This window comes from Gracilinanus agilis, chromosome 2 (genome assembly GCF_016433145.1).
Source record: "Gracilinanus agilis isolate LMUSP501 chromosome 2, AgileGrace, whole genome shotgun sequence".
NCBI lineage: Eukaryota > Metazoa > Chordata > Mammalia > Didelphimorphia > Didelphidae > Gracilinanus > Gracilinanus agilis.
The window spans coordinates 231,967,327-231,978,261 of record NC_058131.1 but is presented as its reverse complement, the minus strand read 5'-3'; the positions used below and the strand labels follow the sequence as shown (position 1 = coordinate 231,978,261).

The 10,935-nt window shown below is 51.6% G+C and overlaps 3 protein-coding genes across 6 annotated transcripts in view; 1 reads left to right on the top strand and 2 right to left on the bottom strand.

The window, feature by feature from the left end:
- EIF2B4 (eukaryotic translation initiation factor 2B subunit delta) overlaps positions 1–394 on the bottom strand; it is a 10,251-nt gene extending 9,857 nt beyond the window's left edge. Inside the window, exon 1 of one of the 2 annotated variants that reach the window (XM_044660994.1) lies at positions 266–394. In XM_044660994.1, coding sequence (XP_044516929.1) covers positions 266–290 — 25 coding nt within the window. In that variant the 5' untranslated portion in view covers positions 291–394. The remainder of the gene's footprint in view (positions 1–265) is intronic. The other variant, XM_044660993.1, reaches the window with a different exon arrangement.
- Positions 395–443: 49 nt separating this feature from the next.
- On the top strand, positions 444–7,365 carry SNX17 (sorting nexin 17). 3 transcript variants are annotated; one of them, XM_044663719.1, is made up of 15 exons: positions 444–801; positions 1,237–1,275; positions 2,975–3,092; positions 3,659–3,723; positions 4,020–4,130; positions 4,230–4,320; positions 4,466–4,553; positions 4,782–4,851; positions 5,274–5,366; positions 5,501–5,704; positions 5,873–5,998; positions 6,205–6,282; positions 6,436–6,510; positions 6,593–6,634; positions 6,718–7,365. In XM_044663719.1, the coding sequence occupies exons 1-15, from the start codon at positions 739–741 to the stop codon at positions 6,829–6,831; spliced, it is 1,377 nt and encodes a 458-aa protein (XP_044519654.1). In that variant the 5' UTR covers positions 444–738; the 3' UTR covers positions 6,832–7,365. The 3 variants fall into 3 exon arrangements, with proteins under 3 accessions (XP_044519654.1, XP_044519653.1, XP_044519655.1); XM_044663718.1 differs by having other exon boundaries at positions 1,237–1,311; XM_044663720.1 differs by lacking the exon at positions 1,237–1,275.
- Positions 7,366–7,666: 301 nt separating this feature from the next.
- On the bottom strand, positions 7,667–10,704 carry ZNF513 (zinc finger protein 513). Its single transcript, XM_044663721.1, has 3 exons — positions 10,461–10,704; positions 8,726–9,313; positions 7,667–8,614 (listed from the first exon to the last, which is right to left on the bottom strand). Exons 1-3 carry the CDS (start codon positions 10,483–10,485, stop codon positions 7,791–7,793), a joined length of 1,437 nt encoding a protein of 478 aa, XP_044519656.1. The 5' UTR covers positions 10,486–10,704; the 3' UTR covers positions 7,667–7,790.
- Between the last annotated feature and the right edge of the window lie 231 nt (positions 10,705–10,935).

Below are 10,935 nucleotides of genomic sequence, written 5' to 3'. Positions count from 1 at the left end.
GCCGCAGCTGGGGGCTGGGAGCTACGGGTGTCGGGGGCCGCATGGGACTGCCGGGGTCTGGGGCCGGTCTGCGGCTAGGCAGGCAGAAGGGGAGGGAGGCGGGGAAGGAGGGAGGGGCGAATGCGATCGGCCGGCGTGGGGACGCGACACGAAGTGAGGCGCGGGCGGATCAAAGGCCGGGACCCGGGCCCGCTGTCCCCAGACCAGGCCACTCCGGGAGCCAGGTTGTGAGTGTTCCACCCCCCCCCCCCCAAGTCAAGCTCACCTTCCAGAACCGCCACCGCTGCCATCCGCAGCCCAGACTCCTCCCCAGCCAGTCCAAGAGCTGCAAGACCCTAATTTCCAGACCCTGCTCGGCCCCGAGGTCACAGCGCTCACCCGGTGGTAGTTGGGAACAGCACACGGCAAAAGGATGACTACAACTCCCAGCATACACCGAAGACTTTACTGACGGATATCCGAGTCCAGCAGGCACCGCGGCCAATCACTGACTACAATTCCCGGTAGACATCGAAACCTCGGCCTTCCGAATCTCGGTCCCAGCGTGCACCACAAGTCTTCACAAACTACGATTCCCAGCATGCATCTGGCACCGCCCCACTCCATTCCTCCTCCCTGCGTCCCCCTTGGCCCCCAAAATGGCGAGTGTGACGGCGGGGGCGCGCTGAGCGGCGGAGACGAGCGGAGGAACCACGGCACTAGGAGTCCGGAGCCCGGCTGGGCTGCACAGCCGGGGAGATGCACTTCTCCATCCCCGAGACCGAGTCCCGCAGCGGGGACAGTGGAGGCTCCAACTACGTGGTGAGTAAAAGAGGGGCGGGGCGGGGTTGGCTGAGAGTAACGGGCCCAGCCCTCGGGGCAGAAGCCCCCCTCCCCCCAACCCACCCCACCCCACTCCACTCCCGTCCTCCCGGCCGCCGTCCTTCGGGGGTCTGGCACCTCCCGTCGCAGCTTCCGTCTGGTGCCCCCGCGGCTCGGGTTGCTTTGCCCGAGCGTTCGGTGATCAGGCAGTCCATCAGCTGATCTGGCCTTCCTCTTCGCGATGTGGTCACCCCTCCTCCTGCGTGATCTTTGCTCCCGAGGCGGCCACCAGGTCTCCGTGGGGCGTCTGGGGGCGGGAGCGCGTTTCGGCTTTTTGTTCTCAGGTGACCCACAGCCGCTGGGGAAGGGAGCTGACCGGGTCGGCGTTGATCTGCCCCTGGGGCTCAGGGTGGGCACCTGCCTCTGTCTCTGCAGGCCTACAACATCCATGTGAATGGAGTCTTACACTGTCGGGTGCGCTACAGCCAGCTCCTGGGGCTGCACGAGCAGGTGGGACTTGACACTTGTACTTGCCTGGCCTGCAGCAGCGATTCCACTTACCAGAACCTCTGCTTTCTAATGGGCATGCATCATGCATCGCGCCTGAAGTCACTGCACCAGGCAGTTCCCTTCTAACCTCCTGCCCACAACATTTTTTTTTTCTAGATGAGCTTTCCTTGTTCCTCTTCCCCTTCATACACTGTCTTCCTTCTCTTGTCCCAGCACAAGTAAAGAAAAATTTTAGCTTTCTGACCACCAGATTATATTCTTCTCCAGTTCACAATTTGCAGTTTAAAGCTCACTTCTCCTAATTATCCAGACTTCTTCTAACTTAAAAATTATCATTCAGGGGCAGCTGGGTAGCTCAGTGGATTGAGAGCCAGGCCTAGAGACAGGAGGTCCTAGGTTCAAATCTGGCCTCAGACACGTCCCAGCTGTGTGACCCTGGGCAAGTCACTTGACCCTCATTGCCTACCCTTACCACTCTTCCACCTATAAGTCAATACACAGAAGTTAAGGGTTTAAAATAAAATTAAAAAAAAAAAAATTATCATTCAAATGGGTCAGTGTGATGTCTGATCAGTTCATTATTCCTCAGAACTTAAAATTCCTGAATTATATTCTAGAAATTAAAAAAAAATCACACTGGCTATGTACTTTTAATATCTTAAAGGAGACTGTAAGGAAGGAAGTTGTGACTTACGTAATATCACACAAGTAGTAATGATAATTGCTAACATTTACATAACTATGTGCCAGGCACCATGCAAAGTTTTACAATTATTTTCTCATTTGGTCCCCACAACAGGGATTTTTTGGGGGTGGTGTTAGTACTATTATTGTCCCTATTTTACAGATGAGGAAACTAAGGCAGACTTTCCCAGGGATGCACAACTAGTGATCAGGATTTGAACTCAGGTCTTCCTGATTCCAGGTCCAGTGCTCTATCCATTGTATCCTAGTAACTAGTATTGAAACCAAATACTCCAGGTTCAAAATTTAGCACTCTTTTCTAATGTTAAATTAAGTAATCTATTTAAATTATTTCTATGCTTGGCATAGTGGAAAGAGCCCAGCATTAGGAGTTGAGCTTTAAAAGATCCATATTCCAAATATGCCACAAATTATATAACCATATACGGGCAAGCAGTTTTATCTTTCAGTTTTCAGTTTATCTACAAAACTTTTGAAAACTAGCAGACTTGTTTAGTGAGTACTTTTCAGTTCAGTGAAACCTCTGTTGTGTTTCTCTGATTTCCCCATTTTGTTGTAAACTCTTTAAATTTAGGGATTATATCTGATCATTAATGTGTTCCTTTTAAGATTTTCTTGCCGGCTGCTTTGTACCTTGTTAGGGTTCAGGATACTACAGGAACTTAGTGAAGGGACCTATAGACTCTGGTTCTGTCATAGGTTCTTTTCATCCAGATTCTGAAAGGTTGACTTGTCTATTATAAGGGCAGAAGATAGGGGAATTTTATCCCTGGGGCAAACCAATGATTGTCTTACAAAAGGTTTCTTCTCCAAGTAGTTTTTGTTAGGGAGCAGGAACCTGGAGAATAGTAGCATGGAAAAATGAGCTTGATTAGTTACAGAATAGTTCAGATGATCTTGTCTTTACTTGTATCCCTTCACTTCTTTGTGGAATTACCCTTTTTTCCCCACTCAACAGCTTCGGAAGGAGTATGGGGCTAATGTTCTCCCTGCATTTCCCCCAAAGAAGCTTTTTACTCTGACACCAGCTGAGGTGGAACAGCGGAGGGAACAGCTAGAGAAATATATGCAGGCTGGTAAGTCGTAAGAAGGAATCTTAGGCTGGCTGGCAAAGGTCAGAAACAGCTGGAGCAGGATGGCCAAATAGAGCTGGTTGTTTAGGTCTCTATTTACTTTTAAGTCCCCAAGGGCACTTATTTGTTGTGACAAGCAGAACCAAAGAGAAAAATTCATTAGCAGAAGTGAATGGTATCTTAGCTATATGAAAGTTCTGTGCTGACAAAATGATTTTTTCATTAGTGTTGTACAGAAGTATTTGAATAACATTAATTGATAAAATTTAGGAGACAGGGAGGAGAGAGGTTTAATTTGTTTCCTACCTGCTTTAGAGTAACTCTACTATTATTTCCCTAGTTCTGTAGATTGATCCTAACTAGATGTCAGGACCAGCCACAGGTGGGGCAGGTGAAGAATTTATACAAGGAGTGAGTGAGAGGGTGAGGCCAGTTCAAGGAGTTAGCAGACTAATATTAGTCCAGGACATGGAAGCAGGGGTGGGAGCAATCAGGAACAGATTTGGGGTAGCCAAGAGTGGTGGGATTCTGAACTGGTATCTAGTAATGACTTCCTTTGCCCTTTACAGTTCGACAAGACCCATTGCTTGGTGGTAGTGAGACTTTCAACAGTTTCCTTCGGAGAGCACAACAGGTAAGGAGTTGATTGGGACTGAGATACATGGGAAAGAGCCTGAGTTATCGCACTGACTTTTTAGGAGGGTAAGCCAAGGTCTATTAAGACTAAATCCTGCTTCTGATTCCATGTTTCTGGGTAATAGTCTGTGATATGGGAATGATTATTAGGGCACCCTTTGTTTTTCTGTGGGACTAAAGAGTGAAAGGAATTAGAGAAGCCTAGGTCCAGTGAAAGCTGGAAGTTTGTGAAGTCTCACCTCTTGGAGGAGATCTGAGCATCACAGTACTATCTAGTCCTGTATTTATGTCCAGGAAACACAGCAGGTACCTACAGAGGAGGTATCCCTGGAAGTACTTCTAAGCAATGGACAAAAGGTGCTAGTCACTATCTTGACTTCTGAACAGACCGAAGATGTTCTGGAGGTGAGACCTCTGCCTATTCCTTCAACATTGGCCTTACTTTGAGGAAAATGGGGAACTTAACAATGTGTGACCCAATGTTATCCTTGGCCCTCTCCCCAGGCAGTAGCTGCAAAGTTGGACCTGCCAGATGAGCTCATTGGCTATTTCAGCCTCTTTCTTGTTCGAGAGCAAGAGGATGGGGCCTTTTCCTGTGAGTCACTAGTTACTGCTGCTATCTTATGATGGCCAGTCCCATTTACCTCCCTCCGATTCATAATACCAGCGTGTTGTGTACTTTCAGGCTTTCTCTTCCATTTTGACTGGAGTCTCACATTTTCCTTTTATCTCGCCCACAGTTGTGCGGAAGTTGCAGGAGTTTGAGCTGCCTTATGTGTCTGTTACCAGCCTACGGAGTCAGGAGTATAAGATTGTGCTTAGAAAGAGGTCAGGGATGGCCTGGTGGATTGGGGCCTCAGGCATGGGTTGTTAGAGCACAAAAGGGACAGAGCAACCTAGGAAAGGGGTTAGAGCTGGGTGATAGGCAAGTTTCCTCCCAAGCTTGCTCCCAAACTTATGCTGCCTTACTCATCCCAGTAGTTTGTTGGAATTTCTTTTGCTACAGCTTCTCTTCCATGCCATCTTAGCTTCCTCATTTTTTTCTCTTGACTTCAGTTATTGGGACTCTGCCTATGATGATGATGTTATGGAGAATCGGGTTGGACTGAATCTACTTTATGCTCAGGTAAACTACTTTATGCTCAGAAAACTGTCTCCATACTGGAAAGTCCAAAGAAAATTTCCTTCATGTTCCACCTGTGTGTTCTTGGAACACCTAACGTTATCTCTATATTTGTTATGAAACAAAGTCTAAGGGGCAGCAGTGTGACTTGAGATAAGAGTCAGGCCTGGAGTCGGGATATCCTGGGTTCCAATTTGGCCTCAGATACTTCCTAGCTGTGTGACCCTGGGAAAGGGTCATTTAACCCTGTTTGTTGAGCCCTTGCTGCTCTTCTATCTTAGAACTGATCCTAAGACGGAAGATAAGGGTTTTTAAAAAAGAAATTAGTTATAAGCTTAGACCCCAGGGAAGAAGGCAGCTTTGGGACCAAGGCTGCTGCTAACACTTATTTGTCTTCCTCCATTGCATTCTTGTACCTTCTATAGACAGTTTCTGACATTGAGCATGGCTGGATCCTGGTTACTAAGGAACAGCACCGGCAACTCAAGTCTCTGCAGGAGAAGGTCTCCAAGAAAGAGGTAGGGATTAGCACCACTTGTCTCTGGGTGCTTCTTAGTAACACAAGCTGCTCTCTCCTTGCTGCTTCTTCCTTCAATGTGATGATTTTGATGCTCTCATCTGACCCTGTATAACTACTCATGTTTCATTTCAGTTTCTCCGTTTGGCACAGACCCTGAGGCATTATGGCTATCTTCGCTTTGAGCCTTGTGTGGCTGACTTCCCAGAGAAGGGCTGCCCTGTGGTAGTGAGTGCAGGCAACAGCGAGCTCAGCCTTCAACTCCGTCTGCCTGGTCAGCAGCTTCGTGAGGGTTCCTTCCGAGTCACCCGAATGCGCTGCTGGCGGGTCACTTCCTCTGTGAGTTGGGGTTGAGACACATGAGGGACTCATACTTACCAGTCTGATAGAGGTAGGGCCCTAGGAAAGGGCATGTCAGGGATGGGGGAGGGGAGGGTTTAAAATGAAAAGAGGGATGGGAGATGGAATAGTCCAGGTGAGCTTAGCTCTGTTCTACACACCTATCAGGTGCCGTTGCCCAGTGGGAGCACAAGCAGCCCAAACCGAGGTCGGGGAGAGGTTCGGCTGGAACTAGCATTTGAATATCTCATGAGCAAGGATCGGCTGCAGTGGGTCACCATCACTAGCCCACAGGTGTGGGCTTAGTCCTCAGTCCCAATACCCCCTCTCACCGCACTTTAGCCACAACCCTCCCCTGTCATGGCCTTCATTTTGTTCGTCTGGGTCTGGGAAGCATCTAGCCCGTAACATCCTGCATCTACCCATCTCACAGATGTTTTAGGGTGGGAGAAGATATTTTGTGATCTTCGGTGATAGCTAAGCTCTGCTCTTGTTCCTAGGCTATCATGATGAGCATCTGCTTACAATCTATGGTGGATGAACTGATGGTGAAAAAATCAGGGGGGAGCATCAGGAAGGTGAGAAGTGAACATATTTGTGATTTATACCTTCTCATCTCTCCTTACCTTGGGAGATGCTTCATGGGATTAGTGGGAAGGGGTTGGCATGGTTTCATCCTGCTGTCCAGTCAGTGCATCTCTCTCAACAGTTGAAGCATTTATTATTTATAGATGCTCCGAAGGCGGGCAGGTGGGACCCTGAGGCGCTCAGATAGTCAACAAGCAGTAAAGTCCCCCCCACTGCTTGTAAGTATTACCTCTATCCTCTTTAGCTCTCTTGTCCCAAACCAGAATTGCCCCTTTTAATTAATGTTTCCCATTTCCCCAGGATTCGCCTGATGCTACCCGGGAGTCGATGGTCAAACTCTCAGTGAGTTTCCAGCTCAGGGTGGGTGAAGTTGATATTTTTGGAGGCTCTTCAGTCCTCTGATCTTCCCCTTATCCTTATTACAGAGCAAGCTGAGTGCTGTGAGCCTTCGAGGGATCAGCAGCCCTAGCCCTGACACCAACACCAGTGATGTTCATGGCAATTATGCTTTTGAAGGCATTGGGGATGAGGATCTGTAACTTCCCTGCTGCTTGGATGATTCCTCCAGCTCCTCTGGTGGAATGTACAGGAACTCGCCCTGTGCCTGTGCCCCCCAGGCTGGGGGCCGCTTTTACCCTTTTATCTCCCTGCCTTCCTCACCCAGGCTGGTGGTCTGCTAACTCCTCCCTCCCCTGCCCCTAATGCCAAATTAGCATTTAGTATTTTTGCACAAAGCCCTATGGACCATGGACACCTGTCTTGCCTGTGCCCCCCAGGCTGGGGGCCTCTTACCCTCTTCTCCATCTCCCTGTCTTCCTCACCCAGGCTGGTGGTCTGCTAACCACTCTGTCCCCTGTCCCTAATGCCAAATTAGCATTTAGTATTTTTGCACAAAGCCCTAAGGACCATGGACACCTGTCTGGAGGATGGAGATTACCATACCCCTGAGCTGCTTCTAATCCCTGGTTGGGGAGGGAGAGGGCTGGGCAGGGGTTGGGAAGAGCCTCTGTATAATTTGGCCCTGCTGCCCCCCCCTCATTAAACACAGCCTGATCTTTGCCTGCCTGTGGCATCCCCCTCTCACTTGCCCCTGCTTTCACCAGAGGAGCTCTCTGTGCCCAGTTCTGCTACCACAGCAGACACGGCTCCGTTAGTGTTTCCTTTATTATAAAGCACTGAAATAAGTTAAATAAAGAGGTGGGAGCTGAGCGTTCCCCCAGCCATTCCCTTGACAGCCCCTAGGCTGACAGAGGTGGTGAGGAGAGGGCCCTCTCCACTGCACTCAAGGAGTGTTGAAGGCAAGGCCTCCTGGTCCATGGCAGGGTTCTCCCCCCCATGGGATTCTGGGCTGGTCCATGTAAGGGTCTGGATTAGTCTGTATGGAGCCCCTGGCCAGCGGGGGGGAAGGGAGGAGAAGAAAAAAAGTGGGGGCAGGCCTCAGCCTCAGTCTGTGTAGAACTGGTCCGTGTGGAGTCCAGTGTTGGGGAGGGAACCTGGTTCAGGGTGAGTCTGTGTGGAGCCCCCTGCCACTGGTGGTGCTCAGAGATGTAGGGCCATGAGGACTGAGGGCAGAGGATGTGCTGTGGGTGGGTGCCCACCCTTCTGAGGCAGGCCCTCCGGCCCCTCCATGGCCGTGCACCTTCTGATGGCGCTTGTAGTTGTCCCAGTGGCCTGTGGTATAGGCGCAGGTCCCACACCGGAAGGGCTTCTCTCCTGTGTGCCTGAGCATGTGGCGCTTCAGGTTCATGCTCTGGTTACAGCTGTAGTTGCAGAGACTGCAGCGGAAGGGCTTGTCGCCAGAGTGGATTCGACCGTGGCGTTTGAGGTTGGCCAGGTTGCCACAGGCATAAGGGCATAGGGGGCACTTGTAGGGCTTCTCCCCCGTGTGTACTCGCTGGTGCCGCTTCAGGTTGTCCAGGTGGGCTGAGGCATAGGGGCAGCGGGCACAGCGGAATGGCTTCTCGCCACTGTGTGTCTTCATGTGCCGGGCTAGGTGGTTGGGGTAGTGAGTAGCAAAGGGGCAGAGACTGCAGGCAAAGCCCTTATCTCCAGGACCACGGGGGCCCCCGCTGCCTCCCCCTCCGGCTTCTCCCCGCATGCAGCGCCCACACATGGCGGCACCCAGGCGGCTTCCCTCACCTTCCCCTTCCTCCAACTCTTGCCCACAGCCTCGACAGGCCCAAGGGAACAGCAGCTCAGGCAGTGGCTCTGGTCCAGTACCTCTCAGCCCCTCCCCCTCTCCCCGCAGCTGCCCGCAGTCTGGCAGGAAGCTGGCACCACCTGGCGGCACATGGAGGCTCAAATCTGGAAGGAGCACAGCATCTGTGGGGAGAAGGTCAGAACGTGGGCTGTGACTCCAGGTACTGAAGGACCACTCACCCTTCTGTCCCAAGTTTCTTGGTCCCTGAGCCACCCTCCCTACTGGCCCATTACCTTCTGGTCGATGGGGCACTGCCCCCTCCTGCTCCGTGGGGCTGGGAGGCCTGGGGGGTCTTGGGGCACAACATCGGAAGCCGCAGGTCGGGCAGGGAGGGCCAGGGGGGCCTGTGTGGGTGCGCTGATGGCGCCTCAGGTTGCCCAGGCTGCTGCAGGCAAAGGGGCAATGGGGACAGCGGTACGGCTTCTCACCGGTGTGGGTACGGGTGTGGCGTGTCAGATTGACAAGCTGGGCAGAGGCATAGGGGCAGCGGCCACAGCGGAATGGTTTTTCCCCACTGTGGGTTTGCATGTGCCGCTTCAAGTGGCTAGAGTAGTGGGACACAAAGGCGCAAAGCCGGCACGAGTACAGCAGTCGAGGGGGAAGTGGTGGTCCCCCACCTGGTCCTCCTGCCCCACAGCATGGTCCTTCACAAGCAGGCCCCCCACAGAGTTGGCAAGCTGGGCCTGGCCTCTCACCCCCAGCCTCCCCTTGGCCCCTGGCTGGTTCCTCAACCTCACTCTCTGCGCTCAGCGCCCGGCCGCCCCCAGATTCGTCGTCACTCAGTCCATAGGGCAGCCCTGGCCGGGCCCCTAGAGAGTCTCCTGGCAAGACAGACACAGGAGGGGATGTCAAAAGTGGGTCGCGGTAGGCCTATCTCCTAATTTTCAGTTTCCTGATCATCATCCAGGAGAACTCACCTTTATTTCCTCCCTTGACATAATTTCATCTATTTCTTGGGGGGTGGGAGGGTAGGGAGGATATCCACTATTGTCTATCCTATGGTACCCCTTTTGAATTTTCTCTAGAATTAAGTGCAGTGTTAGTGGATATTGGGCAGGTAAACCAGAAGCCCCCTTTCTGGAGCAGAAACCAAACTTGTCAGCAATAGCTGGGTTGACAAAATGACAGCAGTTTGTTCCTTTAAACAGTATCACACAAACATGTGACTAAAAACAAGGTGGGGAGGGGAGATGTACAGAGAGAACAAATCCAAAATGTGATTAGATGCCTACAAATGCTCAAGATAAGGATCGAGGAGGAGTCAAAAAAGGACCATGACCTGAAGGATGAATCATGGATGTAATAAGTTGGATCCTGAGCCAAAGAGCTAGGTTCACAGTTTGTATGTATGAGGAGTTCCACCACACTTCAAAGTTCTAGCATACAACTTAAAGCAAGTTTTCAGGATGGTTAACAACTGCAATGAAAAGGAGAAATGGACCACCTTCCATGTACACAGAACTGTACCACAGAGATGCCTTCATTTTCATCATACCTCTGAGAAAGAAGTAGGGCTATAAGCAGAAGGGTTATAAAACAGGGGAGGAAAAATGAAACAATGGCTAAAGGGCAAGGGAAGATAGGAGATCTAGACTTGGAAGGTCAGGATCAAGAAAGGTGTGAGTGGTCAGAACAGGCCAGCTGAAAGTGGTACTAGAGGTGCCAATCCCTAGGATCAGGCTTTCAGGCCACTGGCATCCAAAGCTGGGGACTTGATAACAGGGGTGCCAGCTACAAGACTAGAAGCACAGAATCAAATGAACAGATAAACGTGGTCAGGGTTTTGCAAGTAGTAGATCAAGAAAAAAATAAATAAATTCTGACCTAATTCGCTTCTGGACCAGGGCAAGATTTCCTTTTCTGCTCTCTTGATTAAACCTCAGTCTAAACTTGTCCATTCCTGGTCAGCAGAGCTCTGACCCATGAAACCCTACCCTAAGGAGATGGCCGAGCACCCCTTAAACCCACCTTCCGAGTCCCTTTCAAAGCCCATGAGCTGGTCGCTGCTGCCGTCACCTTCTTCCTCCTCCTCCTCCTCCTCCTCCTCCTCTTCCTCTTCCTCTTCCTCCTCAAACTCCAGATCTTGGCCTAGCAGCAAGTCACTCTCCAACACCAGGGCTCCCGGCCCCTCCTCCAGGGGGTCTTCCGTGTCCACTACGGAGAGACACAAAGCTTGCCGGCTCTGTCTCGGGGGTGGGGGTGGGAGCAAGGAAGGGGGCTTGCCCACCTAACCCCAGAGCAAGGGCACTTGCCCCTGCCTGCCACCGTGCCCTGACCGCTGGGGAGGGTGGGAGCCTGAGCCGCCGGACCTTCGCACTGCCCACTTCACACCGGACTCTGGGGGCTCACTCTGCGCTCCTCCCCCCAGTCTCCGGACCCCCCACCCCGCTCTACCCCTCCCCCACCCCATGTCTGACCCCGCCCCGCCCCAACTCCCCTCCCC